The 27292-nt window shown below is 49.4% G+C and overlaps 1 protein-coding gene across 1 annotated transcript in view; it reads left to right on the forward strand.

Moving 5' to 3' along the window:
* Positions 1 to 27292, forward strand: part of FA2H (fatty acid 2-hydroxylase) — a 72700-nt gene that overhangs the window by 28064 nt on the left and 17344 nt on the right. The window contains exons 2-4 of the mRNA XM_032786147.2: positions 8143 to 8235; positions 24491 to 24633; positions 25727 to 25833. Coding sequence (XP_032642038.2) covers positions 8143 to 8235; positions 24491 to 24633; positions 25727 to 25833 — 343 coding nt within the window. The remainder of the gene's footprint in view (positions 1 to 8142; positions 8236 to 24490; positions 24634 to 25726; positions 25834 to 27292) is intronic.

Raw genomic sequence — 27292 nt, forward strand, 5'->3', positions numbered from 1 at the left:
TGCTTTCCAGCCTGAGGGAAGATAATTTACTGCAGTTGGGAGCAGAAGGGGAGGGGATTGGGAGTGTCCACTATCCTGCTCCATGAATTGCCAAGTAGAACAAAAGCACAATTTGCATACTCTTCCCCTCCCAACCCTTTCTGAAATGCTAAGCAAGAGTTTAATTGAAGGCTTTCTTCCAAGTAGAAGCATTGGCTTCTGCAGTTAAATGTTTCTGCATTTTGCTCTTAGCTATACTTGGCTACAAAGAGGCCTTTCTGGCATTAATGCTCAATGGGTAGGGTGGGAACACTAGCAGGTAGATTTTGTCAAGGTTTACTTTAATCATCATGTCATCTAACTGAGCTGGTTGGGTTTAGATAACAGGGCAACTCTCTGACACCCTCTGTCAGTTTCTCTGGACTAGTGCTCCCACCATTGGACCAGTAGCAATGGTGGGAAACTTTAGTAGAAAGGACAGTGAATGCAGGAGGAATTAAATCCTTTAGGTTTAATCAGGTGCAAGGCCTCTCTGCCTTCTCCCTTGTGGAGAACCTTGTAATGGTTCTATTCTAGAGCAGTGGTCTCCAAACTTTTTTGATCGTGCACCCTATCAGTAAAAAGAGCATGCACCCCCAATATATGTACATTTATTTATGTATAAATTATATACATGGACTACTGTACTAATATATTATGTATGCTATAAAACATACACAAAAAACAGAAATTAAAAAAGGATGAGAACAATATTTTTTTTTAAATTTTTTTGTTTATTAATGGTACAAAACCCCTTTTTGCGCTCTCAAAAAAATTAATATTTTTTTAGTGAGAGCAATGTGATTAAATATGCTTCATTATTTCTGAAAATCTTGGTTTAACACTTTGATATAGCGATTCGAAGGTCTGGATTAGGGTTAGGGTGTGGGAGGGGGCTTAGGGTGGGGCATAGGTCTGGGAGGGAGTTAGGGTCCGGGGGGGCTCAGGGTCAGGGTGCGAGATCTGGGGAGGGAGTTAGGGTGCAGGAAGGTGCTCAGGGTGGGGGTGTGGGGTCTGGAAGAGAGATAGGATGCAGGAGGGCACTCCGTGATGGGGGTGCGGGAGGAGGCTCAAGGCTGGGGCAGGCAGGAGGTGGAGAGCACTTACCTGGGGCAGCTCCTGTTTGGTGCAGGGGGTGTGCAGGTGGCTCTGCGCAGCATGGCACCATCCCCATAGCCACAATTCTGGGAGCTCCCCCCTCCACCACCACCCTGAGCAGGGCCACCCAGAACACAGGGGCTTTAGGGGCTGCAGAGCCCTGGGCTAAAGGGGCCCCGAGGCCCTTGCCTGCAGCTCTAAAGCCCCTTTTGGAATGCGGCCCTGTGAGCATGGGACTGAGGAGGAGCAGGAGCCAGGAGCAGGGGCAGCCACACAGCCAGGGGCCAGAGAGAAGTGGTGTTTTTTCCCCTTCAAAGCACTACTTCTCTCCAGCCAGCTTTGAAGGGGAAAGCGCCGCTTCTTTCCTGCCGCTGGCTGCGTGGCTGCCTCTGCTGCTCCAGGGGCCGGAGGACTCAGGGCCACATTCCAAAAGGGGCTTTAGAGCTGCAGGCCAGGGCCCCGGGGCCCCCTTAGCCCAGGGCCCTTCAGCCCCTAGACCCTGTGTTCTGGGTGGCCCTGCCAGCGGAGGTTGGGGGGCAGCTTTCCCACTCACTCCCTCCCTCCTCTGGCTGTCCCTTTCTTTTTTTTTTTTTTTCTCTAGTGATGCTCCTTCTGCCGCGCTGCCCTTTTGATCCGGCGGTGCTCCTCCCACCGTGCCCCCCAATGAATTTATTGCCTGCAGAATTAAGGATAATGAGGTGTTTTTTCAAATATATTAAGAACAAAAATAATCCCAACAGTGGCATTGGTACATTACTAGATGGAAATGGTAGAATTATCAATAATACAGAGAAGGGAGCAATGTTCAATAAATATCTCTATTTTGTATTTGGGAAATAAACAGATGTCCTACCATATGCTAATACTCTTTCCATTCCACTAGTATCACAGCAGCTACTAAGGCTAGACACTTTTTTTTAAATCAGCAGACACTGATAACTTGCATCCAAGAGTTTTTTGAAAGAGCTGGCTGAGGAGCTCACTAGACCATTGATATTGATTTCCCCCCCGCCCCAATAGCTCTTGAAAACTGGGAATTTCCAAAAGAGTGGGAGAAAGCTATTGTTGTGCCAATATTTAAAAAGGATAAACAGGATTACCGAAGTAATTATAGGCCTGTCAGTCTGACGCCAATCCCAGACAACATAATGGAGCAACTGATATGGGACTTGATTAATCAAGCCTTTAAAGGAGGGTGATATAATTAATGCCAATCAACATAAACAGGTTAAAAGCTAGCGAACTAAGAGGTCTCAAAATGTAATTTTAAACAAGGAGTTGTCATCAAACAGGTGTGTTTCTAGTGGAGTCCTGCAGGGATCAGTTCTCGGCCCTATGCTGTTAAAGCTAATTAATAAAAGTTGTTAATCTTCACTGATAAAATTTGCAGATGACCCAAAAATTGGGGGAATGGTAAATAATGAAAGGGACAAATCACTGAGAGAGCGTGATCTAGATTGCTTGTACCCAGTTTATCAAGCAAACAATATGCATGTTAATAAGGCTACATATACATTTACACATCTAGGAAGGAAGAATGTAGGCCATATATACAGGATGTGGGGGATTCTACCCTGGGAAGCAGTGACTGAAAAAGATTTGGGGGGTCATGGTGGATGATCAGCCGAACATGAACTTCCAGTGTGATACTGTGGCCAAAAGCACTAATGTAATCCTGGGATACGTACATAGTGTTGAGTAGGAGTAAAGAGGTTATTTTTATCTCTATATTTGGCATAGGTGCAACCTCTGCTGAATACTGCATCCAGTTGTGGTGTCTACCATTGAGGAAGGATGTTGATAAATTGGAGAGAGTCCAGAGAAGAGCCACCAAAATAATTAAAGGGTTAGAAAACCTGCACTATAGCAGTAGACTCAAATAACTCAATCTATTTAGCTTAACAAAGAGATGGTTATAAAGGGTGACTTAATTATAGTCTATTAATACCTACCCAGGGAACAAATATTTAATAATGAGGTCTTCAGCCTAGCAGAGAACGGTATAATGTGTCCAATGTCTGGAAGCTGAAGCAAATTCAGACTGAAAATAAGGATGTAATTTGTAACAGTGAGCGTAATTAACCATTGGCACAATCTATCAAGTGTCATGGTGGATTGTCCACTGCTGACCATTTTTAAATCAAGATGGGATGTTTTCTAAAAGCTCTGCTCTAGGAATTACTTGGGGGCATTTCTCTGGCCTGTGCTCTACAGGAGGTCAGATGAGATTATCATGGTTGTACCTTCTGGCCTTGGAATCTATGAATCCATGAAAGTGCTATACACCAAGAAGGCTGTTAGAATACAGTTGCCAGACTGTCCTGCTGAGTGGGACAAGTTATACCCTCTGTATAGTGACAACCTACAGCAAGTCAACAGCTTTGCTGCTTTCTGTTAGTTGGCCATGAGCTTTGGATGCTGTCAAACAGATGAGGTATGTTCACAAGCAGGAGGAGGATCAAACTAACCAAGGGTAGGGAGTGAAATGCAACCGACAATTAAGGGACATGGAGACACTATAGGGCAATCCTTTTGCCGCCCTTCACTGCTAAATGCAAGGTCATGCCATGTGCATTGCTGGTATTTACCGGTTTGCTTGCATGTGGTAACATTGCATTGGAATTAGATTCCTTAAAAGACAGCATCTCTGGAGTGCAAGAGCAGTATTAGAGGTGTCTTGGCCTCATATGCCTGGTCTGTGAGGCAGCTGCCTACCATTGCGTTATCAGAATTCTGACAGCAGGCAGGGGTGCTTTAAGTTGACCAGGATCTTCAAGTTCATCACAACAACCTCTACCCTTCTCCTAATGTGTTAAGTAATTCTGGCAAAGTTAATTACACTTAACTGTTCTACCCAGCATAAATAAATATGGTCAGCAAGCTGTGGAAACCGTGCATTGGATAACCTCTTGCCTTGCGCATTCTTGCTGGAAATGTTGACTCTTTGGTTCCAGGTACCATTGTGGCTTTGTTGCCTTGTTTTGTTACAATGGTGCTAGGTGGAGATCTGATCCCCATACCTCCTGCACTCCAGTAGGGTTACAGGCATGTTATATGAGGCGAGATTGGGAGAATTGCAGACATGTCCGCTCTGGTGTTACTTTTAACACACATAGGTTGACACAGTAAATACCTGCACCTGTTCTGTTGAACAGATGTCATGCCCATCTGTTTAGTTTTGTGGCAGATGCTCATGCTCATGAAAGCACTGGCTCTGCGCAAGCACTAAGAAAAGCTTTTAATGTCGATAGCTGTTACGGGCTTCTCAAGGATTCTGACAACTATGTCCAGTGGCCTGATTTATTTTTGGAACCGACTTGTTTCTCAAGTTGGGACTCAACTTGTGTCTCTGTGAGATGAAGGCTACTCTGCTGCCCTATAGCTACATAATTTAACTCCCGCATCTGCTTTCCTTCCCCCCAGGGCTTTGGAGTTATACTCCGGTTCTGCTTCAGCTCCAGGCAAAAACCTGCAGCTCCACTGCTCTGGAGCTGCTCTGTGCTCCAGCTCTGGGCTCTGCTCCAAAGCCCTGCTTCCCCCTCCACCTCCAGACCCGTATACGTGAGGAGAACTCTTCCTTGGAGACATCTGGGTGGGTTTGCTGACTGTAAAACTTGCTCCGAGGCTCTTGCTAAAGCTCTTTTGCTAAGATGTACTTAGCTGCAAACAAATGGTGCGTGCTGGGTGATTGTGTGTGTGTGTGTGTGTGTGTGTGTGTAATAATGTAAAATAACTCTAAATTTCCTGTGTGGGTATAATAGAAATATAAAATTTAAGATTATGCTTCAAATACTTTGGAACGCATGGAGTGGGGAGGAGTTCTATCTCAAATGTCTCTGCCTTACTGCTGCCTGTGCACCTTTTGTAATAGGTAAAGCCAAATCCTAGATGACCCTTGCGACCCTTTCTAGTCCTATGATTCTATGATTTTAAGTCTTTGACAAGCGTCGCAGTTAGTTGGTACCCATACACCATTCTCCAGGTAGGCGGCTTGGCTGTGAATCTTCTACACTTTGCAAAGTAGACAGTTCTTAAGGGCCTTAGTCTGTGGCCATTACACAGTGATTTATGTAACAGGGTCTGTGCGGGGGTATACAGCGCATCCTTGGTCCCTCTGGAAGTCTGGCCAGCAGGGTCTGTGAGTGAGTATGGATGGCCTTCCTGTTTGTATTGGAAGATGCCTACCTCGCTCTTGGATGATGATAAAATCCCAGTTGGTGCACTGCTTCCACTCTTGGGTGTGAGGGGTGCTAGAAGGTTTCCCTTCACCCCCTCCCCTGGTTCTTGTCATGCAGATGGAAAGCAGAAGACCGGAAGTCCGAAGTGCAGGCAAAGTGATGTTTATTGGGGTAAGCTTCCAGTTAGCATATTCATAGCTTTACATGCCACAGAGTCTGTTTCCTAGTGTTTCTTTCCCAGCTCTGATGCCGCAGAGCATTTCCCCTGTGTCCCCCTTCCCGGCTATGACACCACAGGGCCTTGCCTGTGTCCCACCTCCTCCTCCTCCTTAGCAGGTTCAAATATACCTGCAGGGCACACCCCTAGTTACTCCCTTTAGAACTTACCGTCATGTTTCGTTTTGGAGCATTGTGAGTCTGGGGTCTTCATTCCACCTTTTTTTTGTATTTTATGGGAGGAGTGAGGTGGTGTTCTGGCCAAGGCCAGGCTTTCCTTTGGCTTTTAGTGTTTCTGATGCCTTGTCCCTCCTAACTGGTTGCTTGACCTTGGCTTGAGAAAGGAGCCAAGCAACCTTTTAGTGTGTGCTCATATATTATACTTCCACCATACCCTGTAACACTTTAGCTCTATACCTTATCTCTTCCCATTGTACTAAAAGCCCTATCTGGTTGTGAAGAATGCAACACAGTGTCTTTGTTTTATACACATATTAATAAAAATATGAAAGTATCAAAAGTCAAACCCAAAATTCTATTTCAGGCTAACAAAGAAGTCTATATACTAACAAGGGGTCAAAACGGGGAATGGGGCAGAGGCTGATGTTGCTCTTGCCAAGGGGAAGTGAACTGGCCGTGGTCTGTGGCCATGCTGATGGTACTTAGATGAGTAAATCAGCCATGATGCAGTGGTAGATGTGTTGAAAGTGTCTGGATTTGATTGCTAATGGCTGTCTGTTTGGAGCTATTCATTTTCATACAGTCCACTTCTTGCCCCCAGTGCTAACCTTAATGCTGGATTTCCCATTTTTCCAATGCTTATGTGTAAACCCCTTTGAAGCACACGTGGCTTGAAAGAATCAATAAACAAGAGAATTCACTTTCCTGACTGTAACCCCCTAGTCTGGTTCTTCATTAGCTATAGGTAGGTGACCCGATCTTACTTCCTGTTTACTTGGCTATTTAGAGCCATGGGGTTCCAGCTGCTTTTCATAGTGGTTCTCCTTATTTGCTCATCGTCTCTGCTTATGTGACCCCCTGATGTCCATAGCAGCTCCTCAACCGTCCACTTCTGCTGTTGTGATGCCTGTCAGGAAAGTTGTGCGTCTGAAACCAAAGGTGTAGAAATGTCTGTCTGCAGATGGGGTGGGAGTGCTGCTACCTGAAAGGTGTCCTCAGGGTAGCCACCTTGGTCATGTGGTATCTAGCTTGCAATGCTGAGAGTGAACTGATGGCCTAGCAGGGCCGACTCTAGCCATTTCGCCGCCCCAAGCACGGCAGCCGCCGCGGGGGGGGGCGCTCTGCCGCTCACGGGTCCCGCGGCTCTGGTGCACCTCCCGCAGGCATCCCTGCGGAGGGTCTGCTGGTCCCATGGCTGTGGTGGAGCATCCGCAGGCACGCCTGTGGGAGGTCCACCGGAGCTGCGTGCTGCCCTCCGGGCAACCGGCAGAGCGCCCCCCGCGACATGCCGCCCCAAGCACACGCTTGGCGCGCTGGGGCCTGGAGCCAGCCCTGTGGCCTAGTTAGTAGAAATTAAAGCTGGCTGGGAACTCTTTGATTAAATGCTGTTTCATCAGAAAATACTGATTTTTAGTTGAAACCAAAAAATTTTGTGGGAATGGGTTGGTTTCAACAAGCTTCCTATTTCAAAAGCTCATTGCAGGGAGAGTTCCGAAATTGTTGAAACATCCCATTTTGATGTTTTCTGAATGAAAAATTCAGTTAGGTTTCAATATTAAGTGGCTTTGGACTGACCTGATAGTAAAGACAAAGTCAAAATTGAAACACGTAATTTGATTGACCTGATCCAAAAAGTTGTTTGGATTTTGGGGGTGTGAAAATTGACTGGTTTCTTTTTTTTTCTTTTTTTTCCCTTAACTCTTTTTATCCCAATCTTGGGCTGGAATTTTTTTTTCCGAGTCTGATGTTTGCAGGACAGGGAAACGGTTTCCCAAGCTGGTTTAGTAGAAATGTTTTTTCTCTGGACAAGACAATTGCACATGTCAAGATTTTAAAAAAATGGAAAATGATGCTCATTGGTACACTGATAATGGTGTGCTTGGGACACCGCAAGCTGCCAAGCATCAGGTCTTGTTCTACACATGGCTATTCCACACACACAGGTCATGGCTAAGATTTTTCAAAAGTGATGCTAGTGATTTTGGTGGTCCAACTTTTGAGAAGCCTTAATGAGAAGCCTTATTTTCAGAAAATACAGAGCACCCACTCTCTGAAGATTGGGAAAGGCTCTTCAAGGTTCCTCAAGTTAGACACCCAATATATGGAGATGCCCAAAATCTCTGTCCATGTGAATGTGGCTGCAGGAAAAAGTGCCATCAGAACTCAATGACTTCTGTGTAAAGCCTTTATGTATGTGTGTAACTTAGATGATTGTGAGGGGGTGAGGGTGTGTTGCCATTTGTCATGTACCAAAGAACAAAGATTCTAGACTTCTTTGACAGCATAAAACTAGTGCTTCCCTGATACATACGAAATCTGCTGTGGGAACTTAGTAAAAATCTTGACTAGCCACTTAATATTTGAGTGTTAGCCATAAACTTCAGGTTTTATTGCTGAGACTAAATTCATGTGATCTCTTGTGGATTTAATCCTTTCTTGTTCTTGTCTCTAGAGCCTTCCTGAGACAGAGAAACCAGTAAATTCCACAGCTCAGACGACAAACCATAGGATGGATCCTAGATGTAAAACAGTAGATCCAGATAAGGTAAGGAGCTGGTTGTATAATATTTGCAGAAGCATTTTGACTTCTCAAACACCGTTACTTAGCTTCTGGAGATCATTTGAGCAAAGGTGTTTAATCACTGTTCTCTGTCTGAAAATGGAAATCTCCCTTCTAACCTGTAACGAAGAAACACAGTCCAAATCCAGATCAGGAACAGAGATGTTCCAAATATACACAAGGTAGGACAAGAATGGAGTTTTGCAAAGTTCATCTAGATCCTGCAGGAAAGAGGCTGGATTAGTCACAGCATCTCCGTTAGAAAGACTAGCATAAGAACCATGGGCATTGGTGAGGGATACCACACAGTACCTTTCCTGGTTCTGACCTTAGGTGAATGTAGTTAGCGTGCTTATCAAAAGTGTTAGACTGACATATTTTTCCTCCAGACCAGCCACTGTAGCTTCCACTGCGCTGCCCTACCAACTTTCCATGCCACCATCTCTGAGTGAGGAAGGCATGCATTTTCCAAGCCCCTTCAAACCAGGGCCTCTCTGAGAAGTGTGCACCAGCAAAGGGGCACGTTGTGATAACTCCTCCACCATGCGCTGGTGATCCACATGCTAGCTTTGTGTAGGTCACCAAATAGCCAATGAATGCTAATCACTAGCTGCCTGAGCTGCATTTGAGCTGCTGGCCTAGGGTAAAAGGCTCTGTCCCCGCTTCTGCCTCTTTTTCCCCCTCCCCAACATCCAAACATGCTTCTTTTGTCACCATAAATCCAGATTAATTGGAAGAGTGCTCCAGTATCCCAAGTGCAGTCCTAGAGGTCATACTGTGCCCTTGCATGTTCTATGCTCTCACGAATTGTCCATATGTGACTATGTGAAGGAGAGCTTTCTTTGCTGTTGTACAGCTCCATGCAGTTGTGCCATAACAAAGCAGTAGGCTGGTCAGCAAACACCCCTCTGTGATATATAAACAGTGGCAGTAAGTGGCAGAAAACTATTGTAGGACTAGAGGAGAATATAGTGATGGCCAAAATGGAATCCAGGATACTGTTCTAGTCCCCATATTAAAAGGGCAGCTGGAGTGCAACAGAGACTGACTTCCATAGGAAGGTTATGGAAAAACTGCATCTGGTGGGAGAAGAGGAGGTTGAGGGTCCCTTGTAGAAACCCAGCTGTGAAGGACAGGATGGACTGATAATACGAGGTGATATTTTAGTGTCCAGACAGCAAAAGTTGTGGCTTGATGCTTCATTTCTTTCAACCCTCAATACCCAACTGATGCATTTTCATGTTTTTTGTTGTACACGTTAACTAGCCATTGTCTCCTGATCCACCACCCCTTAGAAGGAAATTTCTAAGTTGTTACGTTTCAGAAATGGCCTTCTTATTTCAAAAGAACCTTGGAACACAGAAAATGGTTTGGCCTCCGTAGGCTCAGTGTTGCCAACCCCAGACATTCAAAAATTATGATTCAGGTCCCCCAAATTCATGAGATCCAGATAACTTGCATAGTTATCTGCAAGTTATGTATAGAGGAGCTGGGGAGGCTTAGCCCAATTTTCATCCTGAGCTCCTGCAGTAGCGAGTTCAGAGCCAAGTATGCTTGGTCCAGGTGCTGCTGGCTGCTGTGGCATTCTAGAGAGTCTGGAAGGAGCGGTGGTCCATTTGGGTAGCCAGCAGACTGGCCCATTGAAGGCGTTGAAGCTGACCTGGAATTGGATCAATAGGAATGAAGATCCAGCACAGCATGAGGCAGCTCTGGTGTAACTTGTTCTCATTTACCTCTCCTACGTGGATGCACTGCTGTGTTTTGAAATTGCCTGCAATGTCCGTGTGGCTTCCCCTGCTTTGCTCTACCCTACTGAGGCCATGGCTTTGCCCATGAGGAATGGGCACACATTTGGCCGGCTGGAGGTGGAAAGAGGCCTTCCTGGCCACTTCTGCAGCTTGTGCCTCCAGACACAGCGCAGAGCCAAGAATCTCTCTGCACTTTGCTGCTTATCTACAGACAAACTCATGTCTGAGTGTTTGCGAGATCTCCTGCTTGTCCTCTGCCCACCCTATCTCCCTTTCCTGTCTGAGTTGAGTTTGAGTCTACTGCTTATGTGCCACATTCCCCATTGCCAGCCCTCATCTCAGGGACTGACACCTAACTTGCTAAGAATAAGCCTCTCACCACAGTGGACGTTGTAGGTTGCTCTTGACGCTTAGTAAGAAAACTGCTAGTGCTCAAGTGACTGAGTGGATACAATGACCTCGCTACAACAGGCACTCTGTGATTAGTAGATGCACGTGTAGATCCACAGATTCACGTGGGACAAGATTTTCTTTCCTTTGCAGTAGTGAGTGTACAAAGTGCTACGGACATTAGACACTAGGCTTGCCCTGGCTGCTTAGTTCTCTCCATTAGCTCTGTCAGTCTGGACGCCGGAGCCTGGGTAGAAATGCAGGGGAATGCTGGGCAGGATGCTACTCCCCTTTAACGTGTACCTTTTTATGATCTTCAGCTTTTACCCTTCAAGCATAGGAAATGCCTCTTAAAATGCAGCATGCCCCTCCTTCTGTACCATGCTCCAGCGTCACCACTGGATATGAGCTTAAGTCATTGTGCAAGGTGTGAACCCATGACTGACTGCCTTGACTCACGCAAGCAAGTTATACACTGATATGGTTGTTCTCTTGGAGACGTATGTAGTTAGTGTGCAAGAGGCTTTTCCCTCCTCCACACCCATCCGCTCCAGAGTCAGCATGCTACAATTCTGATAAGGCACTTTCAGGAGGAGGCTGCAACCTGCCCACTTTGATCCGCTCTCAAGTACTTACTTCCCTGGTTTAACTGGAGGTGGCTTTCTGGCGGCAGAAGCAGGATTGCAGTTCATGGCTGCTTCCAGACTGCTTGAGATTTGCCAGGCAGCAGCTGCTGTGTGTCTCTTGAATATACATGATTGAGTGAACTTGCTTGCCCCACCCCACCAGCTGATGGGGTTGCTTATGCTTTGTCACCCAGGTGTGGCTAAATAACTTAGCAGGAGTGATTAGCAGGAGGTGGTTTCTTTGGCAGCAGCCTTGCATCTCACTGTGAGCAGTTCCCCTGCACACCAACCCTGAGCATCAGCAAGGAGACCCCTGTTGCAGAGCCAGGCTGTGTCACTTCTAACTAAGAACATTGGTTCAGCCTCAAGCCGTCTGGCTCCTTTGAACCCCTGCCTAAGCAACACCTCCACCAAAACACTGTAAAACCAATCCCCCCTCCCTCCCTCCCTCTTGCTCTGGAGCAGAGCTCAGACTCTGATCTTCCCGTGTGGAGGGGCAGCCACATGGGAACAGACTTCACATTTGGAGTGGAGGTGTGTCTAGAGTCGGTCTGATGCATGGAACTGTCCACTGCCTAGGTCAACGGCTCCCAACCTTCCCAGACTACTGGACCCCTTTCAGGAGGCTGATTTGTCTTGCGTGCCCTCAAGTTACACCTCACTTAAACTCCTTGCTTACAAGATCAGACCTAAACATACAAAAGTGTCCTAGCACACTAGTACTGACAAATTGCTTAGTCCCATTTTTTACCATATAATTATAAAATAACTATTGTACTTACACTGAAATGTATAGTCTGTAGAACAGTGTAAACAAGGCATTGTCTTATGACATTTTAGTTTGTACTGTCTTTGCTAGTGCTTTTTATGTAGCCTTTTTATGTAGCTGAGTTGATGTACCGGGCTGGATGACACATACCCCTGGTTGAGAACCATTGCTTGAGGTCATACAGTGTGTTAGGCAATGCAGGCTCATTTGCATCAAGTTGAAAGCCCACCATAGTCATTGCGGAACTTACCAGATCAGTTCCACCCTCAGGCATTAAGCCCACACGCTGGCAAACCCCTGCTCCCTGTGAAGGCCACTCCTTGCAGCACTATCTGGTAAGGCAACATCAAAAAAGAAGGGCTGAAGACTGGGGAAGTGAATGATGTTTCCAGTCTCCTCCTCTGTGGTCTTGCACAGTCACTCCCGGCCTTATCGGTGTTTCATCACTGTTCCAACGTGGTCATCCTTCAGCATGTACATAAAGGGAGTCAAAGTGCAATCTGACTTCTCTAGGCTGAAAAGTGATTTAAAAACAACTCCTTTGCTCTGAGTTGAAGGTGCTGAATTTATTCAGAAGTGCTCCAGTCTGCAAAGCTGAGGCTGTTTGAAAATGAGGGTCACTAGCGTAAGGGTGTGGAATAGAACAGTGCTTTTCTAGAGAACTTGCCCATGCCCAGGAGATCAAAGGTAGGTAGGGCTTTGCCTTCCCCTGCCCCAAACGGTGTGGAAATGAAAACAAAGATTCCCCTAATACTCAAAGCTGTGTCCACATCCAGTGAGAGTGACCTGGTGAGGAGGGCAGCATCTAGATAGGTTACATTCTGGGTAATCTACCTTGGCAGTTTGGCTACAAATCCAGCTGTGGAGACAGATACCATTTTGTACTCTACAGCTGTGATTTGGGCAGGCATACTTCTAACCAGAGAAATCAATATGACTGTCCAGCATTTAAGACCCTTGCAGATGCAGGGAGTCTCTCCAGAGTGTGGTTAAACTGGCTGCATAATAACTTGTCAAACATACTTAGGTGTTTGGGCAAGGTGCCCGCAGTAGGTGGAGTGGGAAGACAGGGCATGCGTAAGGTGTAGTCCTTTTGGCAGTTGGCTAAAGGGGTGTGTGTGTGTGTATGTGTACTCAAACTGCTCGGTGTTTGACGCCCGGCCTCTAGCTCTTTTGGAGAGAGACAGGACATGCGTTCTCTCTCTCTGTGTCCAAGAGAACTAAAGATAGGCCGCAAAGAAATGGCATAACTGGCTTGAAAAAGTGTGCCTAGTCTTACCAAGCTGTGCTATATCAATGCAGAGTTGCTGTCCTGTGGTGTGGAGCCATGCAGTCCTGCAGTTGGTGCCAGAGCTGCCCAGAGGATTCAGGGGGCCTGGGGTCTTTGGCAGCGGGGGGCCCCCGCTTCAGTGGTAATTCGGTGGTGGGGGGACCTTCCGCTCCGGCAGCTGCCGCCAAAGTGCCCCGAAGACCCACAGCGGGGGCCCCCCGCCGCCAAATTACTGCCAAAGCGGGACCCGCCGCCGAAGTGCAGCCGGGTCTTCAGCGGTAATTCGGTGGCGGGGGGTCCTTCTGCCCCGGGGCAGAAGGACCCCCCGCCACCGAAGACCCAGAGCAGAAGAAGCTCCGGGGCCCCAGGCCCCACAAGAGTTTTCCGGGCCCTGGACCCTGTGAGAGTGAAGGACCCCACTCCAGGGCCCCCGAAAAACTCTCGTGGGGGCCCCTGCAGGGCCTGGGGCAAATTGCCCCACTTGCCGCCCCTCCCTTCCCCCTGGGCGGTGCAGGTACTCTCTGGGAGCAGGCAGTAGGCACTTCATAACAAGTGGTGCCACAGCGCAATGCATTGTTAGCTTGGTTACTGGACCATAGCTCTTCCTGAGCTGTAAGCCCTGGAAATGGATTTCTCCAGTGGCTTGGGAAGTCTAAGTGCACTAACTTCACAGAAAGGTTGACAGTAAACAAGAAGGTGATACTTCCCTTGTTTGTAAGAGAACTGGCTGGATGACCCAAAAGCTCCTTTCCAGCACTTCCAGCTAAGAAACTCTTGGCTGCATCCTCCACCATAGGACGCAAGAGTTATTGTAGGCAGGATCCTGATACACAGACGTCTCTCCAAAGCAGGCTCCCCCAGTGTATCTGGAGCCAAAAGGGTGAAAGGCTGAATGTGAGCCCCCAGCCTGACACCCCCGGATGGGTCACTGTTGGAGTGAGATGCTGCTGCCCCAGATAGCTAGTGAAAGGCTGTTCAGGCTTCTTAATGGGTAAAGCCCCATTATCCACACTCCCTTGTCGACTGGTAGCTGTGTTTTTATGGTGTCTGCGGGTATCCAGAATTGCACATATCCCAGTGAGTCCTCTCTAAACCAATATCTCTTTTTGCCCCCTGCAGAGAGCTGGGAGGCACCTGAGGCCTGGAAAATCCAGTCTGGAATATACTCGCATATTAACTGTTAGCGCAACTCCAGAATCCTGCCCGACCTGCCTCGTTTGTCTTCCCCCTTTACAAGGAGATGCTTCCTCCCCTGCTTTGAGCCTTCCTCACCATTCCAGGCCCCAGTTCCCTGTCATGTGGCCAGCCTCTCTCTCCTGCTCAGCCTGCCAACGCGCAATGCTCTGTTTCCAGGTAGACACACACCCTCACCATAACCAGGGCTGGGCAAGTAGATTTTGCTCAATATGCACGTTACATCCATCAGCGTCCCCTCATAACATATGGTTGTCAAGCATCCTTATTAACAGAGCTAGGGGAGGGCAGGGTTGCATCTCCACCCCCCACACAAGCAGTTTGACCTCACTAGCTGTTAGGGCTCTGAACTGAGAGGGTAACGCAGCTTCCTGGAATGGATCCTTTGCGGCGATGAAGCAGATACGCTATGAGGCAGGGTTATCTACCTGACCATGGTGGGAAACTCTAGAGGCCTGCAAATGGTTTGGATAGGAAGTGTTGGAAGTGCAAAGTCCAATCACCATGTCTGGCTGCATTTAAAGCCAGCTGGGAGTGAATGGCTGTGGAGAGGAAATTCCCCTCGCCAGGGAAGGAAGGTGGTAAATGAGGAACGTTCCCTTCTGCCACTTACGCTCAGGCCACAAGCATAGGTGGGAGTGATACTGCGAACATGGAGCTGGTTCTGATTTGCCCGAAGCAGCTGATGCGAATTGGCCCTAGTCTGTGGCTACTCCTGGGGCCCATCCTGTGGGTAGAGCTAGCAGCCTTCCCTCTACCCACCCTGGGCCCATTCTCTACCTGGGATGCAATTCGTCCTCTCCTCGTTTGTGCCATTCCTGGCATAGCTTCTGACAACTCCGCCCCACCTTTCCCTAGGGAACTTGAGTCTGGAACACACTGCTGGGTGAGCCAGCTCTGTCCTTCCCTGGGACCTTCGGGGGAGAGGAGGGAATGGCCGAGGGGAAGCACTTAACCCACCCACATTGCCTGAAGCAAAGCAGCCTGCACACTGTGAGAAATGTGGCTGAACCAGACTGTGATTGCAAAGCGATTCTTGGGAGGAGCAGATGAGACAGTTAGACACTTCCTGCTGAAGTCACTGCTTTAAGCCCCAAGGAAATGTTGTTGGTCTGGAACACACAATGCCTGGGCATTTTAGAACTGCCTGTCGCTCTGGAGAGTCCCCTTCCCCAGCTCCTGGGAGTGGGGGGCCTGCAGGGAGCAGCCAGGGTGGGACAGAAAGGAGCGGGCCCAGCTCTTGTATTTCATGAATGAACTCATCTACGATATGGGGAAGGGTTTGATGACTTTGTTCTTAAAAGTTTTAAGTGTGAAAGATTATAATGATGAAACCTCCCTTACCTAAATAAGGGCAGTATCGGCCAGGTGCGATCGCTTCATGTACTAGCTGAGTTCTAATGTTCTGCACAGTCTGGGCCATTCTCCCCCGGGTCAGAGTGCCAGGGCCTGACTGTGTAGACTGGTTTGCTGGTCGCTTTCCTGGTGACTAGATTTCAAGGCCAGAAGGCACCATTGTGATGATCTATCCAGATCTCCTGTATAGCACAGGCCAGGGGCCCACCCCAAAGCCATTCCTAGTGCAGAGCTGGTAGAAAAACCTCCCATCTTGATTTAACAATGGTCAGTGATGGAGAATCCACCATGACCCCTGGTCAATTGTTCCAGGGGCTAATTGCCTTAAAGTACACTTTGTTTCCAGACTGAATTTGTCTAGCTTCCACTCCAGCCATTGGATCCTGGGGCGGGGGGGCAATCAGAGCTCCAAGGGTTGAGCCTCACAGCCCAGCTCCACAGCTTGTACACAGAGAGCAACCCACAGCTGGCCCAAACACGCCACTCACCACGTCCCACTGCCTCCAAACATGGAGGCTGCAGCTTCTACCTCCAAAACTCCACTGTTAGCTGCCTCTGGTCACAGCCCCAGAAGGGAATGGTTCCATGGAAACCGCTTTCTGGGGTGTCAACTTCCATAGCCTGATGGGAACAGAAACCACCTAACTACTGGGCTCAAGTGACTGGCCAGCCTCTGTCTCGCTGCAGGCAAGGGAATGAGTGCATGATTGGAACTGCCTGCTGTAGTTGCATGACAGATGGCCTAGAGCAGAGACTGCTTGTGGCTTAGGAAGTCCCCTGCGAGCTTCCTTTGCTCCCTGCAAGAGCATGAGGACTGCACGCTCTTCCATGCTGTGCTTGCACAGAGGGGACCTGCTGGGATCTTGTTGGCAGGCTGCTGTGCCAGGGTCTGCAGGTGTCTAGGTCTAGCTCTGATCCTAAGAACTGAGTGCTTTTTTGAAGCAAATTCTATGTTCTCTCCCTTATTTGCTGGGCTGATGCTTGCTCGTAAACAATTGTCCTGGGTGGCAGGAACTCTAGAGCAAGAACAGTGTCAGGAACATCAAACTTTTCCACTAATGTCTGATCTACTACCCAGGCATGCAGCTGTAGATGAGGAGCCATGAGGCAGAAGCTGTCGAGAGAATTATACGGCTGTCCCACAGCTCTGTCCTCACTTTGCAGCTCCTTTCTCCATCCTGTTTCATTGCACTCTGACCCACAGAATCCCCACGGCCCAGCCAAGGTCGACTTGACCTTTTTTGGCACTCCAAGCGGCGAAGCAAAAGGAGGGGGGGGGAAGCTGCCACCAAAGAAGAAATGAAAAAGCTGATGCTGAATGGAGGCTGAAGAAGAAGAAAAGAAAAAGCTGTCGCCGATCAGCCACCGAAGAAGGGCAGGGGGGGAGTCGGAGTGCTACCCCTTCAGATTTGCCACCCCAGGAACCTGCTTCCTTAGCTGGTGCTTAGAGCCGACCCTGGTCCCAGGAGCCAGCACCTTTCTCCACCCACAGTCACGCTGCTCCAACATCTGCGCTGAGCTCCTGTGAGGGCCTTGGCCTTCCCACAACCATGTCAAGAGAATTACATAGGAGAATTGCCCACACCATCCCAAGCACTGCTGTCAGAGGCAGGGGCTGGAAGAATCAAATTAGTGCTCAAATTTGACTTGAGCATCAATGGGAGTTATGCTGAGACTGTGTGACCCTCCCTGTGGCAGGGGGTGTGGGAGGGAAATTGTCCCTGTTTGAAAAACAAGTGTCCCTGACTTGCTTCTGAGATCTGGCAGCTAAAACATGCTGCACCGCTCTGCTGAGTGACTATGTAGAAATTAGTCTAGAGACCAGGAAGAGCAGTTCTGGACATGAACTCGGTGGACTGATCTTGTGCGGACGGGCCTTTTCCATGCTCCTGGTCTTGTAGCTTTCACCAAATGGGACTGAGAGGGATGGGAGAGGCAGAGAGTGATTTCCTCTGTGGCCAGGCCCTTTGGCAACTACAATACAAGAAGGTGGTGTCACTGTAGTATGAGCGAAGCCTCCTGTTTTGGCAAGTTGTCGCACAGGTCTAGACAATTCCTATCTTTCACTTGGGTGTACAGAGAGACTTTGTTTTTCCTACAGGTTTCTCTTTCCCCCATGTGCTCTATTTTCGATCCTAGTTCAGATCCAGGATCCAAACACCTGCTGACTTCGTGAGAGGGAATCTTAAATCCCTGGATCTGAACTCTGTGGGCACAGCCCATCTCTATGCTTCAGAAAGAAACCAGGCAGAATCCACATAGAACCTATTTAGAAGCGTTACTCTGGCCTGGAAGTGCCAGTCGTGGAGACGCTGGCAGTGAAACTCGATAGGGAGCCACTACTGTGGCGTTGAGCGTGAAGGGAAGGCTTGGGGAGGAAGTCACAGCTTGGTAGTTTTGAATTGCACTCGTTTGTGCAGCAAAGCGACCCTACAGCAGATGACTCTGAAGCCCACATGTGTGGTGATGGTGGGGAAGAGAGAACGGTCCTGCTGGTGGTGAGGCCAAGGAATAGTGATTTTTATTATTATTATTTTTTTTTTCCAATTCACCTGCCTATCTCTTCATTGATTTTTGCGCTGTGATTCAGGGACCTCTTGATGCTACCAGGCAGAGGGCAAAAGGGGCTGCATAAGGGTTACAGAAATCCCCTGGGTCTGGTACATGCATTCTGGTTCACCAAAGAATGTAATGTGAGGTCTCTGATAAAAGCCCATGCCACACTGGTCATCAATACAGCTGTGAAATGCATGGACGGCTGTCATGTAAGAAGCTGTGTATATACATTAACAATTACGCTCTTACAGCCTGTGTCTAGGGTCTAGTCACTGGCAAAGGTGAAAAGTGAATTTTCTTTCAGACAAGAGCTGTTTATCCATCTATCTGTTTACATGTAACCTGAGCGTTGTTTGGCTCACAACGGCAAACGGGCAACCATCAGCATTCCAGGTCAAATGCTTGTGAAGAGCAGGAGGGGACTTGAGAGAGAAACTCACAGGATGAAGTAAAGAGTGGAGAGCACCCTATCTTGAGGGGCATGTCAAAGGTTGGTTTTGCGAGGGCAAAGAGGACACCCTGGAATCCTTTACTGAGGAAGTAAACAAACAGGCAGGGAGTTTGTTTTGTGAAAAAGGGATCCTAACCAGGTTTGGGACTTGGAGAACTTTGGTGAGACAAGCTTCTTTAGACAGGAGGAGAACTTGTGAGCTAAGTTTAATCTTTATAAAGCATGTTACTGATTTTTGTTTTTACATGAAACCATTTGTTACTAATATTCGTAGTTGCTGTCACTTGAATCCAGGGCTTTGGAGCTGTGCTCCAGCTCTGGAGCAAGCTCCAGGCAAAAACCTGCAGCTCCACTGCTCCAGAGCTGCTCTGCCCTTCAGCTCTGGGCTCCGCTCCCAAACCCTGCTTGAATCTCTGTTCTTTGATTATAAACTCCATCGTTTTTGTCACTATAAATTAGACCTAAGCACCGTGCAAGGTATAACTAGTTAGCTGTGGTGCACTGCTCCTTTGGGAATATCAGGCCTGGTAATTCTGAGTGTTCTGTAGATAAGGGACTGGACTTTACCGAGAACTCTGAGGATTCTTAAATCAGTGTGTACCTATTGCTACCTGTATAGACTCATAGACTTTTTAAGGCTGAAAGGGACCATCATGATAATCTAGTCTGACCTCCTGTACATTGCAGGCTGCAGAATCTCACTCATCCGCTCCTATAATAGACGGAGGGCTTATGTCACACCCAAAAGTCGACAAAACAAAAATCGTATCCCACAGTGCAGTGTTGTGGGAAGAGAGCCGGATTAACCTTCTGTGGGCCCGGCACCAAACGTATTTGTGGGCCCCCATGGGGGCAAAGGAATATAGCATGGGGAGGTCGGTCCCCAGACCGAGGAGCCAGCCAGGGGCAATAGGTCAGAGCATGGTGGGGCCAGCCCCGCTCCACCCAGCCCAGTGCAAGGGCACTGTACGCAAACTGGCAGTTGCCAGACTCTCACTGGCCCGCTCAGCGCTGTGCTGCCAGCGTGCCCCTTCCCCTTGGGGGTGGGCCCATGCTGTACCACCCAGCCCCCGCCTCCCTATGCCCAGTGTCCCCGGAAGTGCTATGCCCAGCAACCCCACACACAGACTCTTTACCACAAATGCACAGCAGCCTGCACACCACCACCTCTGCCCAGCATTCCCCACCCCCCCAACAGCCACACCACTACTGCCCAATGCACTTCCCCGCAGCCCATCACCACCACTACACAGCACCTTACTCAGACCCCCCACTGCCCAGCATCCCAACGTGCAGCCCTTCCCCACTGCCCCCCAAGAGACCCCCCTGGCCAGCAGCTCCCCACACACCTCCAGAGACCCACTCCCTCACACCCTGGCCATACTCACCGGCCCTGCTGGAAAGTAATGGCATTTGCCAGGCTGAGCTGGCAGTGTGGCCGGGGCCAGTCCAATGCCAGGGTGTGGAATCACTCCGTCCTTTCTCGAGGCCCCTTTGGAGTCTGGGCCCAGCGCCATGGGAAGGAAGAGCTGATCGCTTCCCTTCTGAGGATTCTCTCCGAGTTCTCCCACAGCCCCCTCCGCTGCCGAGAGCAGCATTATGAGTAGCTCTGAGAGCTCTCCATGTGGAGGAATGGCAAAGCAGCACAGCAGTCTGTCCCCCTCCACCTGCTGCTGTGTTCCTAGTGCTGGGCAGAACAGGAGCAGTCCAATGATTTGCTCTTTGTTTCCCAAAGGGAGCAGCACACAGATACTTCCTGGAGCTTTGAAAGGGGAGGGCGCATGCCTGCAGGATAGCAGAGGTCAAAACACTGAGCAGAGCAATCAGGGCAGGTATTGGGGGTTACTGGCGGAAGCCAGTTCTGTCGACAAAACAATCAGCAGTGTCTACACTGGCTCTTTGTCGACAATAAAGGGAGGGGAAAAGACAAAAGTCTCTCAAAGGGATGGAGGTTGTTTGCCAAAAGTGGGCATTTTTCGTGACAAAAGTCCCATCGTACTGTGTACGCTCTTGCTGTTTTGTTGCCAAAAGGCAGTTTTTGGCAACCAAACTTGGTAGTGTAGACATGCCCTCAGTTAGTGAAATCTTCAAATCTTTAGTCAAGACTTCAAGTTACAGAGAATCCACCATTTGCACTAGTTTAAACCTGCAGGTGACATGTGACCTATGCTGCAGAGGAAGGCGAAAAACCTCAGGATCTCTGCCAATCTGACCAGGGGGGAAATTCCTTCTCAACCCTAAATATGGCTATCGTTAAGACCCTGAGCATGTGGGCAAGACCCACAAACCAGACACCTGGGAAAGAATTTTCTGTAGTAACTCAGAGCCTGCCCCATGTAGTGCTCTGTCTCTGGCTGTTGGGGATTTTTGCTACAAGCAGTCACCGATGGGCCACATACCATTGTAGGCAGTCTCATCATTCCATCCCCATCATAAACGTATCGAGCTCAGTCTTGAAGCCAGTTGGTTTTTTGTTTTTTTTTGCTCCCCTTGGGAGGCTGCTCCAGAACTTCACTCTCTGATGGTTAGAAACCTTTGTCTAATTTCAAGCTTAAACTTGTTGATGGCCAGTTTCTATCCATTTGTTCTTGTGCCAATATTGGTGCTTAACTGAAATAACTCCCTTCCCTCCTTGGTATTTATATATGTGATGTATTTATAGAGAGCCATCATAGCTCCCCATAGCCATCGTTTGGTGAGGCTAAATAAGCCAAGCTCTTTGAGTGTCCTCTTGCAAGGTAGGTTTATCATTCCTTGGATCGTCCTCCTCTGCACCTGTTCCAGTTTGAATTCATCTTTCTTAAACATGGGAGACCAGAACAGCACCCAGTATTCCAGATGCTTGTATAATGGCAAGAACACTTCCCTGTCTCTACTGGAAAGAGAGGAAGTGAGGCCTGCAGAGTTCTGGAAGGCAGGGCTTGTGCTGCCAGAGGCTGGGGACAAAGCTGTCTCATGCTGAGGGCAGATGCTGGCGAGGTGCCTCACAACCATGGGCGGCAGGTGAACGTGTCCTTGGAGGAGGCTAGCCTCTGGCCTCTGCCCAAGGCCCCCGCCCCTTCTGTCCCCCTCCCCTGCTGGAGGCCAGAGCGAACAGCAAGCAGGAGGAGGCCTGGGGATGGAGTGTGTGAGCGGGGCCACACTAGGCTGTTTGGGAGGCACAGACTTCCCCAACCTACAATACCTGCCATCTATGCTCACACCGGAGGGTGCCCCTGGGGAGTGGCACAGGCAGGCACTGTTATGAGCTGGTACGTGACACTACAGTCCATCAGATAAGCCAAATGACTCATAACATGGCCTGGATGCCGTGTTGTCATAGTGACACTCTGACTTCCATGGGCAATGCAGAGCCGAGTAGGTGTGGTGGAGTGTTATCTGTCCTGAGCATGGGAGGGATAAAGGAGGAAGCGATTTTTATCTCCCTAGATTGACTCGCCTTTCACACAGTCAGTACCTTGGGACGTGGTCAGCAGCCAGGCGGCTTCATTAACCAGTTCTCTTCAGCAGGCAGAAACGGATGCTGCCAGCTCAACTCTCCCTCTCCTGAGACTCCCAAAGTTACCTCTACTCCACGCACGCTTGGTGGGCCCTCTTTTACTGACAACCAGTGTGTCTCAGGAAATGGAGCCTGTCACCCACACTGAGAGGAACGAATCCCATGGCACTTGCTTCTGGCATGTGTAACTTTTTTTTTTGGTGCCCTTCAGTTTGAGCGATGCAATTATAGCTACAGTTGAGGGAACAAACCCTGTCCCTTCAGCAAACATACTGGGAGCTCTTCGCAATTGTTTGTCAAGTAACTACAAACTCTAGCAAATGCTGTAAGCTCCTTCTCCTTGGGTAGGGTGACCAGATGTCCCGACTTTATAGGGTCAGTCCCGATTTTTGGGTCTTTCTTATACAGGCACCTATTACCTCCCCACCCCCATCCCACTTTTTCACACTTGCTGTCTTTTCACTCTATTCTTGGGGTCCCTGAAGGCCAATTTAATGGTCACTAGAAGAGGTTCTTTCAAGTCATGCTGACTGCTTCAGTGTCTCTAAAATGGAACATCTCAGGCTGCTGTTAGCACCTTTGCTGTCAGTTCGTTTTAGGGTGACCAGATGTCCTGATTTTATAGGGACAGTCCCAATTTTTGAGTCTTTTTCTTATATAGGCTCCTATTGCCCCCCCCCACATCCTAATTTTTCACACTTGCTGTCTGGTCACCCTAGTTTGTTTCCTTGCCTTGTCAGGATTTGGATGCCTGGAAACATGCTCCAGCACATAATGATCCAGCAGCTTTCACCTTGAGCCTGTGGAAAGCGCCTGAGGCCTTCCTGTGTTTGCATACGAGCACCACAGGTTATCTGGCTCAGCCTGCTGTTTGTGGGAGATAGGGTTAGCGTCTTGGTTGGCTTCGTTGACGTACAGTGGGCCTCCACCACCTGGCACCGTAAAGCCACCTGTGCTTCCTTGCCCTGGCAGCATGAACCCCTCATCCTCAGCCCCAACCTTCATCCCCCCCACACCCTAATCCTCTGCCCCAGCCCTGATCCCTCTTCCACACCCCAAACCTCTCATCCTCCGCCCCAACCCTCATCCCCCTGCACCTCTTCGTATCCCCAAACTCCATCCCAGAGCCTGCACCAGCACCCAAACTCCATCCCAGAGCCTGCACCCTAATCCCTAGCCCAGGACCTGCACCCCAGACCTCCTCCCCCAACCCAGTCCCCCTCCCAGAGCCTTAGGCAGGTGGAGGGTGGAGTTGGGGGCGGGGGGTGGAGTTGGGGGGGCTGAGTTCTGGGCACCACCAAAATTTCTACAAACCTGCCACCCATGACAGTGATTTAGCCACAATACCTTGGTCTCTTGTACTCGCTGCTTGTGATAAAGCAAGGGTGGGGATGTTTGTAAGTGCTCTGCCTCCGCTGACTTCAGGGAGAGCAACATCAGGCCAGCACTGAGCACTTTTTAATCATCCCCACCCTAAACTGTCTTCCCTGTCCCCCACCCAGCTGCCAGGCCTCCTGCTCCTCCTGCCCCACCAGCGACTCCTGCAGTGAAGCTCTTAATCGTCTGTAACCCAGAGGTCACAGCACTGACAGGGGGTGGGTGGGGGTCACTTTCATATTCAATTTTAAAGCTGCCACAGAACTTTCATCCTGCTGCACAAACCCCCAGGGGCTGCAGGGGGCTTTGAGCATAACTTAGACAGACCCCTGTGGCAAGCTGGCCTGCTATCTGATCACAGTGCGAGGGAGGGCATGTGTGTCTCACAATGCAGATGAATAGTGTCTTACAAAAAACCCTCTAGATGCTTCCATACTTTAAATGCTAGAAAAAAAAATCTGGCCCATAGAGCAGCTCAATAAATAACATGAGTGTTAAACTGAGCAGCACTCAGCATTTTCGATACTGAGAGTTTATTTTAATTCTGTTCTGGCATTGTTTAGCCAGCAGTATATCTCTCCTGCACCCTCCGGGCTTACGAAACCCCTAGCCTTTTCTCTAAGGGAAAGGTCCTGTCTTACCCACCTGACTCTAATAGATTCAGCTCCTTGAAGCGAACAGCTCAGTCTATGATGGACATACGACGTTACCATTTTTAGTTTTTGCATAACCTGCCAGCTCCCCAGCTTGGGGAAGTGTCCTAGCTCATATTAATGTAGCAATCTTAACCTTGAGCCTGGGTAAAGCCCCTTAGGTGTTGCTCTGTACAGAGGAGAGGTTCTTGGATGCTGGTTGCACAAGCTCTCTGGCCCACCCTGATGGTCCATGAGAGAGATGCACATCAACCAGTAATACACAGTAAGGCATTGTGCTAGGTGAGGAATGTAAAATGGCTTAGTGACTTGATTGTAAAAGATCTCGCCCCCTGTTCTCTGCTCCCCTAGGATCTTGTGGACTGGCACAAACCATTGCTCTGGCAGGTGGGCCATTTGGGGGAGAAATATGACGAGTGGGTGCATCAGCCAGTGGACCGGCCAATTCGCTTTTTCCATTCAGATTTCATAGAGTCCCTCTCTAAAACAGCATGGTAAGTGTCATCTGAGGGAGGCTTGCAGCAGGTCTGGCCTTGTCTGATCCCTCCCCCAGGGCTTGTGCTTCTTGTCACGTCCAAAACTAGAATCTCAAAATAGAGATTCATTGTGAGACCGTGTCCCAAGGGGAAGGAAGCTGGGCCTGTTGGATGGACAGGGAGCTCCTGAGGTCCAGCAGGGAAAGCCGGCTCAGTGCGGTGGCTCCGCCATGGGCCGAGCTCAGATAACAAGACACATCCCATCTGGGAGCTTCCTGGAGCATACAGGTGTTTCTGGAGCCCTCAGGCTCTCTCCCTCGTCACCTACCACCCTCCAGTCAATACTGTATCCACAGTGGCCATGCTGAGACTTGCTTCTGTGTCCCTCAGTGCCCCTCAGGTGATGAGGTGAAGAGGAGCAGCTGCACAGCAATGTGAGGTGCTTCCTCCACAGCATTCCTAGGATGGGAAGAAAGAGACCTGGAAACTGAGCCTGAGTCTCTGCCATGGTCACGCACAGCCCAAGCCACTGGGCTGACTCCCCCTCCTCTGGTACCAGGGCCTGCTCCTTTAGGATGTAGGATTGCTGCTGCTTAAAGCTCTCTCCGAATAGTTTGTATTGGGTCGCCTCCTCCCTCTCTCTGAGCTTGAGCAGGAAGCGAGGGCCTGTGAAGTGTAGGACAGCCAAACGCTGGCTTTGGGGCCACTGGCACAGCTGCCTTAGTATCCCCCGAAGCACGTGCCCTGTTTGGAATAACTAAGGGCTAGTCCGCACTAGATGCACCACAGCGGCCCAACTGCACTGATACAGTGCATCAGGGAAGGACGCTCTATGCCGATGAGAGAGAGCTCTCCTGCTGGCACAAGAACTCCACCTCCAGGAGAGGCGGTACCTACGTCTGCGGGAGAAGCTCTCCTGCCGACATAGTGCTGTCCACACTGGCACTTAGCTCGGTGTAAATTGTCACTCAGGGGTGTGGCTTGTTCAAGTTCCTGAGTGATGTACATTATACCAACACAAGTGGTAGTGTGCAAAAGCCCTAAGTTTGCCATAGAGCATGGAGAAAGCTTGTGAATTTGCTCAAATGAATTCCTCTCTTCCATCCTCTAGGTACATCGTTATCATGGTGTGGATCCCTGTGGTGCTGTATCTCAGCTGGGTCTGCTACACGTCTCTTGCACAGGGAACTACCAGACTTTTTTCGTCATTCACAACAGGTACTGAACTCCAGCACAGCTCCACCTGTCCCTGTCTAATCTGGGTCCCTTAAGCAGGGCTGGCTCTACAGTTTTCGGTGCCCCAAGCAGCGCACCAAATTGCCGCTGCGGCTGGGGCAATCTGTGTGCCCTTAGGGCAGCAGGCGTGTTTCCGCAGCAGCAAGTTGGTGGCAGCTTCTATATTTAGCTGAAGCCGCCGCAGACAACTAAACATAGAAGCTGCTGCCGAATTTCCACCACCGTGGAAACGCGCGTACCACCCTAAAGGCACATGGACTGCCCCCACTGTCCGCGACAGCAATTCGGCGCGCTGCTTGGGGGCAAAACAAGAGGGACTGCCGCCCCTTGCAGATTGCCGCCCCAAGCACCAGCTTGGAATGCTGGTGCCTGAAGCCGGCCCTGTCCTTAAGCAATTGCACTCACCTGCATCCCTGCTTTCCTGATGGGAGTCACTAGTATGTACATTGGCACAAGCGATCCCACTAGCATGAAGGGGTCAAATCCATGTGTGTGCGTGTGTACACGTGTTGTACGTAGAGGGCCCGGGGGATGGCTGGCTTGCTTTCCACCACCCCACCCCACCGATGCATGTTTGAAGCTACAATTAGTTGCATGGACCAGCAGCAAATTAACCCTTTTTGTCAAGTACCACTTTTGAATAACATCCAGTCTCCTTTAAACCCAGTCATAGCCACAATTGTCTGCATCCAGCCCCATTCTGGGCTTGTGGGTGGCACCAGATCACTGGTTTGCTGCAGAAGTCTGGTTGCTGGGGGCTGTGGTCTGGGGGGGCTGTGATCTGGGGCAGCTGTAATCCGTCTATCACGGTGGTGGTTTGGGGCAAGGTGTATCAGAGGAAGAAAATATTGTACCAGTCCACTGACTTGTGCCAAGTTTGCAACACTTTTCTGTTGTTAGTCCAGCCCCCAAAGATTTTTACTGAGCACATGAACTGCAGTGCTGGAACCAGATTCAGCTTCACTCCAGACACACCTGCGCAGGCCTGCTTTATCCAGCTCCCTATGGCCGGATCCTGAGCAAAGACAAAAACCATTTCCTCTTTGTCCCACTTCACTAGAACACCTTATTTGGCCCTTTTGGGTGTCTCTACACAGCAGCCAAGAGAACTACCATGCTAAAAATAGTAGCAGGCACCCAAGTACAATCCCATCTGACCCTGTAAATGGTGGAGTCTCTGTAACTTGAATACTTTAAACCATGATTTGAGGATGATGGTGCCTCAGCCAGAGTTTAGGGGTCTATTGCAGGAGTGGGCGGGTGACGTTCTGTGGCCTGCGGTGTGCAGGAGGTCAGACTAAATGATCATAGAATCATAGAATATCAGGGTTGGAAGGGACCTCAGGAGGTCATCTAGTCCAACCCCCTGCTCAAAGCAGGACCAATTCCCAACTAAAACATCCCAGCCAGGGCTTTGTCAAGCCTGACCTTAAAAACCTCT

Source organism: Chelonoidis abingdonii, chromosome 19 (assembly GCF_003597395.2).
Source record: "Chelonoidis abingdonii isolate Lonesome George chromosome 19, CheloAbing_2.0, whole genome shotgun sequence".
Taxonomy (NCBI): Eukaryota; Metazoa; Chordata; order Testudines; family Testudinidae; genus Chelonoidis; species Chelonoidis abingdonii.